The sequence below is a fragment of the Pundamilia nyererei genome, unplaced genomic scaffold (genome assembly GCF_000239375.1).
Source record: "Pundamilia nyererei isolate P.nyererei 1_Seehausen unplaced genomic scaffold, PunNye1.0 scaffold00048, whole genome shotgun sequence".
Taxonomy (NCBI): Eukaryota; Metazoa; Chordata; class Actinopteri; order Cichliformes; family Cichlidae; genus Pundamilia; species Pundamilia nyererei.
The window spans coordinates 2,699,516-2,713,491 of NW_005187449.1; the positions used below are offsets into that span (position 1 = coordinate 2,699,516).

At 42.0% G+C, this 13,976-nt stretch overlaps 2 protein-coding genes across 2 annotated transcripts in view; one reads left to right on the forward strand and one right to left on the reverse strand.

The window, feature by feature from the left end:
• Positions 1-2,437, reverse strand: part of nmbr (neuromedin B receptor) — an 83,304-nt gene extending 80,867 nt beyond the window's left edge. The window contains exon 1 of the mRNA XM_005732772.1: positions 1,848-2,437. Within this exon, the coding sequence (XP_005732829.1) occupies positions 1,848-2,257 (410 nt within the window). The 5' untranslated portion in view covers positions 2,258-2,437. The remainder of the gene's footprint in view (positions 1-1,847) is intronic.
• Positions 2,438-6,282: 3,845 nt separating this feature from the next.
• Positions 6,283-10,263, forward strand: gje1a (gap junction protein epsilon 1a). Its single transcript, XM_005732773.1, has 4 exons — positions 6,283-6,334; positions 7,563-7,745; positions 8,496-8,693; positions 9,878-10,263. The coding sequence occupies exons 1-4, from the start codon at positions 6,305-6,307 to the stop codon at positions 10,073-10,075; spliced, it is 609 nt and encodes a 202-aa protein (XP_005732830.1). The 5' UTR covers positions 6,283-6,304; the 3' UTR covers positions 10,076-10,263.
• The last annotated feature ends 3,713 nt before the right edge of the window (positions 10,264-13,976 follow it).

Consider the following 13,976-nt stretch of genomic DNA (forward strand, 5'->3'; position numbering starts at 1 on the left):
AGCCGAAGCAAAACTAAAGTAAAACAGGAAGTGTGATAACTAAACAGGGAAAAATCAAGAATTAAACTCTAAGCATTAAACAAACTCGGATTCCTATAGGAAATTTAAACGACCCAACGAGAAGGCCCAAAAACTCAAAAACACTGGATGAACTGACAGCTAAGGCTCTCCCAGAAACGTCCACACTTCCTAAAAATAAGTCTGACTCAATTACAACAAACCCCACAGAGTCTGAGTCTGCTGGGTTAATTCCACAGAGGGAGTGAAGAAATGAAGGTGAAAAGAAATTAAAGGGGAAAGGAGCTCAGAGTGCAACAGTGGAGATGGAAACATGCAGAAAATGAATGAGTTCAAGAAAACACTGAATGATATAAAACTGATTCTGAGGCAGCCAAGTATTCATCTCATCATTATCTTGTAATAATATTAAATTAATATAAAGAAACATAAGTAACCACCAACATGTCTTCAGTCTGGTCCAGACTGCAGGTTTTAAACGCTGAAGCCGCATCAGTCATGAGCTGCCTGTAATGTCTGGAGAGAGACTTAACGTGGGTCGATGCCACATCTCCAACACGCCAAGGTCACGAGATGGAACTTGGAGAGAGAACCTGCTGCTCTGAGTCTGTGTCACATTCAGCTCTACAGTAAAACCACAATTACTGTGAGTTTTAAGGAGGAAGAGCACCGAATTATCAAAGATAACAAAACGTCTGGCCTTAAAAGTCAAACAGCAGTCACTGATTATTGATCCAGTCAGCCAAGCACACCCACCAAGCTTGTCTGCAACACCTCAGAGTTTCTGAAAGTCTCAGTGAGAAACTCTGATGGTCTGATTTTAAACTGCTGACAGTGGTTTTCTGCACTTTGTCAAACAGTTTCATTCGCTGAGGGTGAAACTCATTAAAACTCATTAAAAGGTTAAGAGCGCCTCTTCCACGCCTCTCCGCTGCAGTCCTGCCAAGCTTTTTCTCATCCTCAGAGTTTCCTTCATTTCTCGGACATTATCTAACACTCATCAATGCTGTGCCACAAATCAGCTTAAAGCGGCTACATTCATGCACACAAGGCTCCAGAGGCTCTTTGTCTGCAGTTCCAGATAAATGGCACATTCACATGCAGTCATTTTACAGTAGTTTAATCTAATGACGTCTGCTCCCACAGAACATCATCGCTGAACATCGCAGGCTAATTAGATGACTCACTAATATTTTCCCACACTGAGAAAGTGTGCAATGCGTTTTCAGATTCATTCAGCTGCTGCACACTAATCAGGTTACATTGGAGAGCTGCACCTCATCCGTGCGATCACAGTCAGAGCACAGAGTCCTGCAGCAGCCGGCGGACCGATCCGCCCTAAAAGTGGAGATGACCGCGAGGCGATAGACGGCTGTCAGGGTTCTTACAGGGGTGTGAGGACATTGAAGCCAAAGTCTGAGAGAGCTCGCATGCTTTAAATCAATCAGCACATCTGGCAGTTTTCATCTCCTGTGAATCACATTTAAAAAGTTCAGTGTGTGGTTTTTCTGCCAGCTTCAACCGTGAGTGTGATGGATTCAATCTGACTGTGCGACCTTACCTCTGAAATATCGACCAAGCATGAAACAGAACATGTTTAATAACGTGCTACACCTTCCGCTCAGCCTGCTGGCGTTATATGCTCCGTAAAACTATCAGCGGTAACAGGTGCTTTCATTTTAACCTCCTCATTTTTCATTTGACACTAAAAACTGCTTCAAATTTGAATCATTGAGTTTAACAGTTTCACGCAGTGCCGTGAAGGACCAGAGTGGCACTGCTGGTGTCACACTGTAGCTCTGTGATTTTGGCCCCCGTGATTCTCCTACCTGTCAGCGCTGAGCGCAGTGAGCGTGAACACCGACACCCCGACCGAGGTGAGCTGGATGACGGGGATGAGTTTGCACGCCGCCTCTCCGAACACCCACTCCTCGGAGAAGTAGCGGAAGGCGTCCACGGGCACGCAGGTGACCAGCAGCAGCAGGTCTCCCGCCGCCAGGCTGGAGATGAAGATGTTGGGCACGCTCCTCATGGCGCTGTTCGTGATGAAGATCTTCACCAGCGTGATGTTGCCCAGCAGACCCACGACGATGATCAGAATATACACGGAGGTCATCACGCAGCGCACCACGAAGTGTACGGTCTCCGCGCCGTCCGCAGACGACCACGGGCCGGGTACCTCCGTGGAGTTGGGGCTCAGAGCCTCCGCGGGAAGGTTCGAGAGGAACTCGTCATCCATGAGTGCGCACGGAGGAGCACTCCACGCCAGGGTCGACCGCTTTTGCGCAAAGGGAAGCTCGCGCGTAAAGCCGCAGAGACAGCAGGGGTGCGTGTGTGACGGTGTTGGGGTGTGTGGGCGTAGGGGGGTCCACACCGGCACCAACGACCAGAGAGACGGAAAAGTTTTCCAATAGCTGCTCCTCCGAGAAGCTTCTGAAGGCAGAGAGGAAGCTGACGCGCGTAAAGAAGGGGGAGGCACCGCTGTCTCTCCCCCCCCTCTCACACCCGCAGTCGGGGGGGCAAAGTTTGAGGTGAGACCCGGGCTCATGTTTTAATCTTCCATTATCATTTTTATCATTTTAGCGGGTTTTTTACGTTTGAAATTTTCCCCCCAAGGATTTCTTCCTGAAATTTGAGTTTGATCTTTTTATTTCTACTAAGTTGATCTGGAATTTAAATGAAATCCATGAGTGCAGACAGCCTCAGATTTCACTCAAACGGAATCATTTTAATATTTTAGTTTTTAAGCCTGTTTTTAATTCACCTCAGTAAAAATATCCCTTCATATTAATCTCGTTTGTTTTGATTTCATAAGAATCTCAGCTCAGAGCAGGTTTATTTCACCGAGCTGCCAGGCTGGAAAAGACCAAACTGAAACATGTTTTATATTCAGTCCAGTTTTTATCTTTGCTTCATTTAAATGTTTCTCGCACCCAGTTTGAGCTTTTTGATGATAGCCTCAGTTCTTTTTCCATTTTTCTCACAAAGAAAAAGAAACAGTAAAGCAGTGAACATGTCACAGATTTAGAACAATGTATATCCGGTGGTTACACCGACTTTAGTTTCTCGTCCACCTCTTCTCTCCTCTTTCATCCCGTCATCACTTCGGTTTTATTCATCATCAATTGTCCATTTTCCTATTCCTTGTTTCAGCCTTCCTCCATCTATGCTGGGGTCACTTCATCCTCTCGGTGATTGCAGGAGGGGAGATTCAGAGTTCAGATTTTTGTTTTTTCATTCCAGATTTGATTCCTTCTTTGAATTTCCCTCCAGCAGAACCTGCAGCTCGGTTGAGAAGTGCCTGCGGTGAATTTGAGAGAGGAGTGATGAATCACTCTGCCTGTTGATGCTGTTTATGATCTTATTTGTTCATTTGCTTTCAGAGTCATGTTCCCACTGACAACAGATCAAAAGCCGCATATAAGCGACGAACGAGGTTAACAAACATCCGGGTATGTTGTACCTTATCTTTGGCAAAAACCTACATCCAGTCTTTATGTAAAGAAAGAAGGAAACGCAGCCTGTCTTCCTGTGGGTGGAAGCGTATACAGCATCACTGAACTATGTCAGAGCATCGGCGTCATCTATAATCGTGTCAAAAGCATTTTGTGTTTTTAGGTGTAAAACGTTTGACATCGGACCTATGCTGCATATTTTTAAAAAAGAAAGCTGTGTTCTACCTGTGCTCGTGCACAGGCAGAACAGAGCTCTGAGGTCAGCTCGTCTCCAGAAGTGCTTTAAAAAGTTGAAAGCTGGCGGAAGAACAAACAGCAGATCTGTGTATCAGGAGATATTCCCTGAACATGACCCGTGACTTCTTTAAGTTTTTTCCATCCTTCCTGCCGCTTTTCTAACTTCTGTCCTGGAGCTGCGAGGTTGCAGCTGAAGGCTGCCGTCTCTGCGTTCCATCATTCAAATGGACAAATTCACTTTAAAATTCGCTCTCGGCGGCTGAGCGTAGCTTTGTCTGTCACAGCCACAGATGGCCGAGTCAGAAGTGCTGCAGAGTCATTTGATCCGATGTGATTTTCTTTAAAAGAGCCAATCTGTCGTCTGATCGCTTTCATGTCAGGTTCGCATAATTACAAACTACGCGTGGGTGTAATTAGAACCCAGCCTTTTATCGACTGACTTATTTTCCTCTGAGATCACTTTTAAGAGCAGAAACTGTTAAAGATGCAGGTCATTCCTCCTCAGCTCTCTGTAGCTGTTACAAAAACGCAGCCAGCAGCACCTTCAGTCAAGCGGCGTCCCATCATTATTATTATTATTATTACTGTGATTGCAATGGAGGCATCATTTTGGGCTTCATTTTCCAGGGGTTCAAATTTCTGGGACCTTGCTGACCTGGTGACCTGATGAGCTTCTAGAATGACTCTTATCAGCTGAGAGCACACCTGGTGATGTCAGCCTGGTGCTTAACCTTTCGATGTTTAATCAGGAAGAGATTCTCTGAGTAAAATTATCTCTGTTCCCAACAGTCATCCAGGAATTATCTGTTCGTCTTCGCAAAAACACGGCAGCTGTAACCAAACACCTCTGGACTGAAGCTAAAGCGCCCAGATCTCAGCAGGTCCCAGTTCCACAGTGAAGGCTGTGAGCGACGAGGTCAGCGGCTGATGCGGACGCGCGTCTGCTGTTAGAACTCTGGAAAGCACTGAAAGCGGGCTGTCAGTCGTTCTGACAAACTTCTCTGCTGCAGAGGAAACCTGCAGTCTGCTGCCACAGTCGACTGTGGACGGGTTTCTCTCTTCCCCTCAGAGCGATGGTTCAGCATTACATCTCACTCTCTGCTCCCACAAACATCATTACACGATCTGTGCTTTGTGAATCAACGCCCCTAACCTCAAAAACCATGTAAATGTTTGAGTTAATCACGCCATCGATTCTTGTTACATTCAGTTTCATCTCAGCATCCGTCCACTCTACATTTATTATTATGATGATGATGATTATCATTATTATTTGACCAGGATGTCCCACTGAATCTCTAAGAATAGAGACCTGACCAATGTAACACTGCAAACACACAATATCAGCTGCATGACTGACAACGTGATATACACCACACACCTACAACATGAAACACCGTGACCTCCCAAGAAACACATCCACACCCCCTTCACTGCGTTCCTGCTTTTTCTTTCAGCAGTAGGCCGACAAACATATCAGCGCTACTCATAAAGAGGACGATATTGAGTGAGAGACTTTGCATTTGGAATAAAACATGGAGACGCAGGAGGTATTAAAACTGAAGAGGCACACCACCATCATCACAGGCAAAAAAGTGGCTTCAGCAGAATAAAAGTAAAGCTACATTTTTTATTCCATTTATTCTTATGAAACATTTTCCTTCACATAATTTTTGTGTTGTTTTTGTGGTTCTGGAGAAAAGAAAGAAGAATCCACTAAAGTCCATTGTCAGTTTTTATTGGGAAACAAAGTCTGAGTCGAACGTTTGGAGTTAAAACAAATAAATATTATTAACAATATTAATATCTTATTTCATGGTACATTAATTACTGGAGGTTTATTAAAATCTCTCAAATCTTTTAAACGTTTATATACAGAGCTTTTTTTTTCATTATTAGAATGTTTGTATTGCGCATGCCCGGTACCAACAGTGGCTCACGCGCTTTTACGCACGGCGTCCTCCTCCAGGTATCACACCTGGCTGTGGAAAACTCACATAGTTAGGACGGGTAACGCCGGATACTCCAAGAACGGACCTTCAAATTAAAAGCACAACATCGCCAAAAAGACAATGTGGCATTAAAAAGTCTCCAAATATTTATTTAGCCTTTTTAAGCTTCACTCTTTGTGTATAAAGAAGAGCTTAGTTTGATTCTTTTTAATGTATTTTAGATTTTTTTTTAATCATGCTAAATATAGTTTTTATTTATAAAGCATTGCTCTTTAGCTCTTTCTTTCTATTTTTGGTTTTTATTTTACTTATTTAGAATTTTTTTCTGTAAAGATTTTTTCTTTTTATATTTGCCCGTTTTTATTTAATGATGTATTTCAGACATGTTCAAGTGTTTTATGAGGTTCTTGTGGTTTTATTTTTCATATACTCGCTCTGAATCGCAGTTATTTCACTCATATTTCTGACTAATCCTCAGGTGTTTGTTAATCCCTCTGTTCCCTCCGTGCACCTCTGGATGTGTTCAGAGCTGGGACCGGAAGTCGCGCAGGGTTATCCGTGTGGCTTGACTGCGCTCTCTGTCCCGCAAAATCCCGCAGCTGGCATGAGTTTAGGATCCGTGAGTGGAAAAAAGAGGGGGGAATGAACAACACGCCGCCAGGATTACGGTTGGTGTGTGGACTTTTATTTCACTTTGTCCGCTTTTGGTTTTGGGGGATTTGAACTTTGATCGGGTTTCTTTCTGTGTGGCTCGCTCGTGGCTCTTCATCGGACTGTATTTGGGACCACAGCCGCCCCGTGAATGCTCTTCCACAAGTATTTACAGTGCAGGGTGTGTTGTCATCACTCTTGTTTTCGACAAAATGTTTTCTCAGAGCTGATTAATCATGTGTCCATTTCAACTTTATGAAACCAAAAATGATGCTTTAGTTAAGTTCTATAAAGTCCATAATTCTATTTAATCTCATTAATACAACAGCCTGTGTGTGAAAATGTTACAGCTCAGTGGGTTTTCAAAATAAAGTTCCAGATCGTGAGCATGACCGTTAGAAAGTGTAAGTTCTGAGGTCCCGTGGAGCTCCCGGGTTCTTTAGCGCACTGTGTGCTTTGTATTTAGTTGCGTGTTTGCCATCTCTCTCTGCATTGTGTTGAACAGGGGAGTGTTTTTCGCTGACATAGTTCTGTAGGGATTATAATGCAGGGAGCACATGCCCTCATGGCCCATTGTTGGCCCCTCTGTCTCTGTTGTCTCTCTTTCTACTGAGCGAGTCAATTGATGGAGGGATAAAAGGCCAAAAATATGCACTGACATGGCTTTCAAGAGAGAGAGAGAGAGCGGGGCAGAGGCAGAGGGTCAGTGGCAGATTTGGTAGACCTACTGTTGGTGGCCTGTACCCAGAGCCGGCAGCAGACAGGCCATGAGGGCCCAGAGCAGTCCTACAATTAAACGGGGAACACCGAGAAGCAAGCCATGTCTTTAAATTACATCAAAAACTTCTACGAAGGATGCGTAAGTACACCACTCAGACTTATTGGAAGGCTCTTCCTGTAACCGGAGCCTGCCTCACCGAAGCTTTGACAGTTAGAGAGAAGCAGTGCTTAACACACGTCCCTCCCGTGGCTTAAAATGAAAAGACATTAAAAAAAAAAATAAAGTCAATCTTCATTTTGCTTCAGTCTTTATGTAGCTGAGCAACATATTTGTGAGCCAAGAGGCTCTCTGCTTTGTGTGAGTGCCATTTGGACCCTTTTCTGATAAACATGAGATGGGAAATGTTTCCTCTCAGTGGGTTTTGTTTTAGCCTTCAGAGCTCAGGGCCTCCAAAGCAGCTGCTTTTATCTGGCTGACAAAAGATGTTTTTCCTCTTTATATGTGTGTGTGTGTGTGTGTGTGTTCCAGCTCAGGCCTCCTACAGTGATAGGCCAGTTCCACACCTTGTTCTTCGGCTCCGTGCGGATGTTCTTCCTGGGCGTCCTTGGATTCGCCGTCTATGGGAATGAGGCGCTGCACTTCAGCTGCGACCCTGACCGCCGAGAACTCAACCTTTACTGCTACAACCAGTTTAGGCCCATAACACCGCAGGTAGGAGGAGTCATCCAAACTTTCATCCCTCTGATGTCACAAACCAAAGCAGAATGAGCTTTTAGAGGTGCCATCAGCTTTTATTAACACGAAGTAAATGCTACAAAACATCCGAACAATTCTAAATATCCCAAAATGTCTGTAAATGTTGACCACCATTACAGATCATATTGAGTTTGAGTTCTGAGAAATCGCATGTGTACAATGAAGAAAAGCAGTTGTGAATTATCAGTTTGGATAAATTCTGTTGAAGAATACAGTGTCATGCATGAATCAGGGAAGTTTCCAATATTCCAGCTGAGGCATGTTTGGGGACAGATGGTGATGTGTCCAATCCAATAAAAAGCATTTGCAGTCAGAAAACGGTCGCAGGTGGTTATCAGCATGAACAGCTTTTTTCCGTATTGGTGGAAAAGTCAATTTGGGAAAGAACATTTCAGCAAACATTGAACTGCAAATGACCAGATTCCCGCCTGCTGCTTTTCCAGAGACACAAATCCTATATTTCACTGATTTCCACCATCTGGAAGGCCAATTTAAAAGCAGTGTCTGAAGTCATGCACAATAAATGGACTTGTGTTCTTTTTACTTTGTTCTTGAACTTTCTATCCCTATTTAACCTTTTTCTCCTTCCCCCGATTTTCATCCTTGACTTGCTGCTCTTGTTGAAGTCCTCTTCCTGCTTCAATCCATCAACTTTACTTCCATGAGCTTTTCTCACTTCCCCTGCGTTGTTCCTCCCCTCTTCAGGTCTTCTGGGCATTACAGCTGGTAACAGTCCTGGTTCCTGGAGCAGTATTCCACCTTTATGCCGCCTGTAAGAACATAGACCAGGAGGAGATCCTCGAGCGACCCATCTACACAGTCTTCTACATCATTTCTGTTCTCCTGCGCATCATTTTGGAAGTCATCGCCTTCTGGCTACAAAGTCATCTCTTTGGCTTTCAGGTCAGTCGGTGAGAAATGTGACACGATAAATATTTTTATTCATATGTTCACCCATATTCACACCAAAGGATGGCAACAATGAGAACTGTGACTGTGTCTGGAATATAGTTTTTTTTTAAACATTTTATTTTGTATTAATACCCAATTTTAATAGTTAACTGTTTAGAATGAAGATTTAAATTTATTATACACACCTACAATGTAAACAAACCTATTAGTCCATCTGACATAAAAATATTTAAACATCTGTTCAAAACAAATTCAGAAATGTAAAAATTATATTATTTATTGGGGAAATAATAAACTCGATTCACATTTGATATCCAAATTTAAACCAGCACACTGGACTCTTCTGAGAAGTCAGAAATGAATCAAACATGACATGCAAACACTACAATTAATTTTTCTCTTCAGGAATGTAGGTTTATTTATCATGTTTGTCTTCTGATAGAAAACAAATAATTTACATGTAAAGTAAAGTAAAGTAAAGTGTGCGTGTTAGTCCCCATAGGGAAATGGTTCCTCTGCATTTAACCCATTCACCCAGTGAAGCAGTAGTGAATAGGAACCTTTAAACCTGACAGAAAAAGTGATTTGATTTATATTGTGATAGATGATGATATCCACTGATATGAGAAAAGATATTGGAGCCTATCCCAGCTGTCATAGGGCACACCCGAGGCAGGGCACACCCGAGGCAGGGCACACCCGAGGCAGGGCACACCCGAGGCAGGGCAGCAGACAGACAACCATTCACATTCATGGACTAGATGATGGAATCGAACTTGGGATCTTCTTGATGTGAGGCTACTGACCGCCCCACCATGCAAATATAATTGGTATATAAATGTCATTATTATGATGGCAGAAAGGTCAGATTTTGCAACCTGGTAAATTTACCTTTATTACAGTACAAGATAAGTCTCTTTAGGCATGACGTACCAGGGAAGTTTGCCGCTTTACTTTGATCATGGATCTGTTCCTGTGTGAAAACGTAGGAATTGTACTTTTTGACTCTGTTTTAAATGGTCCGGCACATAATAGGTACAGCCAGAGTAGATACATTGGCAATAATGCCGATCAAATTCCTGTCTTCATGAGTTGTAAGGTTTGAGCAGCCAGTGGCTAGAAGTTGAGATAAGAATGGAAGCTTCAGTGCCTCACAGTTCTCTCTTTTTCCCCAGGTTCACCCACTGTACATGTGTGATGCCAGTGCTTTGGAAAAGGCTTTTAATGTGACAAAGTGCATGGTACCTGAACACTTTGAGAAAACCATCTTCCTCAGTGCCATGTACACCTTCACCATAATCACCATACTTCTCTGTATTGCCGAGATATTTGAAATACTCTGCCGACGACTGGGCTATCTCAACAATCAGTGACACAAGTGCACAGATAAAATGACTTGTGGTAAACCTGTATGACACCTTATCTGCCAGTTATACCGGGCTCCTGCCGGCTACGGCTGGACCTTTATAAAACAGGGAGCGAACAGAAGACCAAAACCTCACCTGTGGTCAATCGTGAGTAAGTGGCACTAAGAAATTTGAGACAGTCCAACAATGTTAGAGCTGGCAAGTCTGAAATAACTTCCAGAGTTTAACCATAACTATAGAGTGATGATCCCTGGTTGTATATCAGATATCAGTGGGTCTGTACTGGTTGTGTCCAAAGGTGTTGTGTGGCCAATAGTTACCTCTTACTGAACACTTGGGGATGGACTAGAAAGACTTTTGGTTTTCGTTTTTTTTCCTACAAGACATGGCTGAATGACAGACTTCATGGTGCTACTAAAAACTCTTTCCAGATGGATTACAGCCCAATGTCAAACACCTCAAAGGCCCATAACAATCTTTTCTTGGAGTTGTACCTCAGATCTGACTACACAGAAGAAACCCCAGAAGTATTAGCTGCACACATTTTTTCTAAAGCGCTTTGAGTGCTCAGATGAGTAGAAAAGCGCTATATAAGAACCAGTCCATTTACCATTTACCATTTAAAGGGCCTAACATGCACTAAATGCATCATGGTTCATCGAGCCAACTTGATGCATCCTCTGTGGACTCTGTTCACTTATGGAGTGCCAACCTAAACAGTTCTTCTTACGGTGCAAAAAGATCTGACTGGAAGGCGTAATGTCTTCATGTAATGTAACTGTTAACAATGCAATTAACTGAAGAGCTAGTCACATTATTCTGTATAAAGTGCAGATGAACGTAACTGTCTAGCTTGCCTTTCAGGTGGCAACCACCAAACGTGACAGGCACATCGCAGAGCTGGCCACAGATTGTCACTCATGCCATGCATAAGAAACTGTCATCCAGTAACCTTACCCATGGGCGAGTGAATTGCAGGTGCCATTGCTTCTGACACTTGTATGTGTGACAGTTATCGCTTACAATGTGTGTCTGATGTTGCTCAAGGTCTGTTTTGACCTTCACTTCAATCAACACAAGCGCCACAACTTTGTTGTCATTTCATATAGGATGGTAGTTCTTAAACAACTTGATCATCAAGCTCATGTGCTGGTTGAGCCTAAACATATGCTTGAGTTTACCTCAGTGAGATTAAAAGGCATCTTCAGACCACCGATGCGTCTTACCAAAGATGCCATTGCTAAAATGGTTGCTATGTAGTGTTTTACTCTTCAAGGTAAAGATCTGCCCAAAGATGCAACTTATTATGAAATGGGTTTGATGCAATGAACTACGAAAAGGAAAACACCTTGTAATGTATATTTTAAAAAAACTTTATCAAAATCTATCACCTGAAAAATCTGAGTTAAAAAGTTACAATTACATTTGGCTGTAAAAATGTGTTGAAATGAAAAATTTTCAGTTATATAGTAGTACTAAAGTTGTAATGGTTTTGAAATTTCTGAAACAAAGCATCAAGCTCCATTTAGAACATTCATATGTTAATTTTTTGTTAATAGGTATTTAATAAAATCCTACTGGCAGATTTGTTGAAATCCAAGCTGGAGAAGGTTCAAGCCATTCATGGTTCTGAACGTTCTGGGACACCAGAAGAGGTGTCCTCAGTCCCCCGCCTTTGCTTCACCCTTTTTTCTTTGCTTGAAGTATTAATACTTTCTGTAATATTTTCCTTTGGTGTCATTGTCCATGTATTTTGAAAAAGATTACCTCTCATGTTTTGTAATGTTTTATTTTTAATCAGACATCCATCCAACTTTTGTTATGAAGTTTTCAGCAATCTGTTCATCATCTCAGGTACAAAATTGCATTACACGACAAAAGTGGATCAAACGCTCTTTCCGAACCCTTTTAAACCCTTAACCCTTTTCCTCTCTCTGTGTCATCACTCCAGTTGCAGGATTTAGAAGGGTTTGAACCAGGTATGTGACTCCTGTGATTTGGGTTTGTCTGCGTTCTGGTATCTGTGACTGGACGATGGTTTTAAATTTTGCCTCTAAAAGTTCTGTCACCAAGACTAAGGCCTGGTTTGCATGAAATTAACAACTGCAGATGAATTTGGCAGGATAAAAGGTTTCGAGGTGGTGCAAATAATGAACAAATCCAGGAATCTCACTGGATAAAATGGGATAAAACTAATTTAAGTCCATAGCAGTGGTCTATCTCAGTCTACTGCTCAGGTATACGAGGTGCTATCCAAAAAATTCAGACTAGGGTGATAAAAGTAAAACCCATACCTGATTTAAATGTAGCTACCGTCCCCTTCACAGTAGTCACCTGATACAACGATCCATAGTTTCGGCTCGTTAACCACACCTGGAACACTCCCCGAAAGTCCCATTTTTCTCATTGGTGCTGCTTCCGTTCAATGCTACAAATCGTTTCTTTCTTTTTTTTCACCTGCAAGGTAACACAGACTAGTGTAACATTCACCTAAGCTGCTTCTGGCACCTGTTGCATGTTAAGAAAAGAACTTCTGAGGGAGAAGTCCGTTTCTTTTACTAGACTGTACACATTTACTTTCTGGTTACCAGACAAGCTGGCTAGTTTACTTGCAGTTAGCAATGCAGCTACCTTAAACAGCTCATGCTTCTTTGTCCACTAGCTAGCAAGTTGCCAGAGCACATCACATTTCTATAGGTTTTAAGCCTCTTTTCATTTAGTGGGCTAGTTTCAGTCCTTGTGAAAGGTACTGTTTATAAGGTTGGGGAAATCTGTAGTCAGTTGAAACTGAAGAAGTCACCTGGATGAGTGGCGCAATGTTTCTCCCACTGAAAACGCTATGTTCAGATGAACAGAATCAACTTTTGGGGGTTTTAAACCTCTAGTAATTTCAGAGGGTTGTGTCAATCTTTCTGGTGTGACCAGGCTAACAGGTTAGTTTCATGCTATCACCTGTAATTTAGAAAAACAAACCCAGGACATTTAAAATCCACAAGAAGAAAATTTTTGCTCAGGTTGGCCAAAGTTCAGCGTTCACTTGTTAGCTTTTACCATAAGCTAATTTGGCAGGGTCAAACCTCGGGGCTAGTCTTGGTTAAGAGCTTAATCAAATTTGTACATGAAGCTGTGTTTATCTGTCTTTGAATGATTAACTTAGAAGAACTTGGAAAGCAGAGCTTGTTGTATTTTTGCAAGGCTGATTCACTGATAATTAACAGAACTGGAGAGATTGGCAATATTGGGGGGTATATGTGATATTAAACATATAATCTAGTTATTAAAAAGGTGGCCACAAATTCTCAGCTTGTTCTTTTAATGAACTCATGTAAAAGAAGTCAAAGCGTCAGCATAAAGTAGGGAGGTATATGGGTTATGCAGCACCACTGTAAGCTAATTTACTTCTTTTGGCCACTAGAATCAGGGTCATTTGTGGAAATTCAGGTATGGCACACAGAGTACACAACAATGCAAATTCATCTTTATTTTTTTATACATCTTTGATTTTTACCAGTGATGTTATGTTAGTTGTTAAAACTGAGTTGAGGTTTAATACATTTTTGACCACTGTTTGTCTCTATATGAAAATATTTTGTCAAAGAGGCAAAGTTTACAACCAGTGCATCCATATTAAAACAGAAATCTGTTTGCTACAGTTTACTGAAGGTGACCAGTAAATTCTGACTTGTTTTGTCTTGAGATGATTATTAAAAAGTCCTACAATTGTCTTTGTTTCATTGTTGATTGACTTGACTACAGAGTACTACAGACTACGGTATTTATAGAGAAAAGTGTGTATATATAAGGGGAATATACAGGGAGTGCAGAATTATTAGGCAAGTTGTATTTGTGAGGAATAATTTTATTATTGAACAACAACCATGTTCTCAATGAACCCAAAAAACTCATT

Bases quoted from the DNA above. Each gene is read 5' to 3' on its own strand.
- gje1a (XM_005732773.1), top strand. From the start codon at position 6,305: ATGAACAACACGCCGCCAGGATTACGGTTG. The intron at 7,746-8,495 runs GTAGGAGGAGTC...TCCCCTCTTCAG, and splicing joins TTAGGCCCATAACACCGCAG to GTCTTCTGGGCATTACAGCT. The intron at 8,694-9,877 runs GTCAGTCGGTGA...CTTTTTCCCCAG, and splicing joins GTCATCTCTTTGGCTTTCAG to GTTCACCCACTGTACATGTG.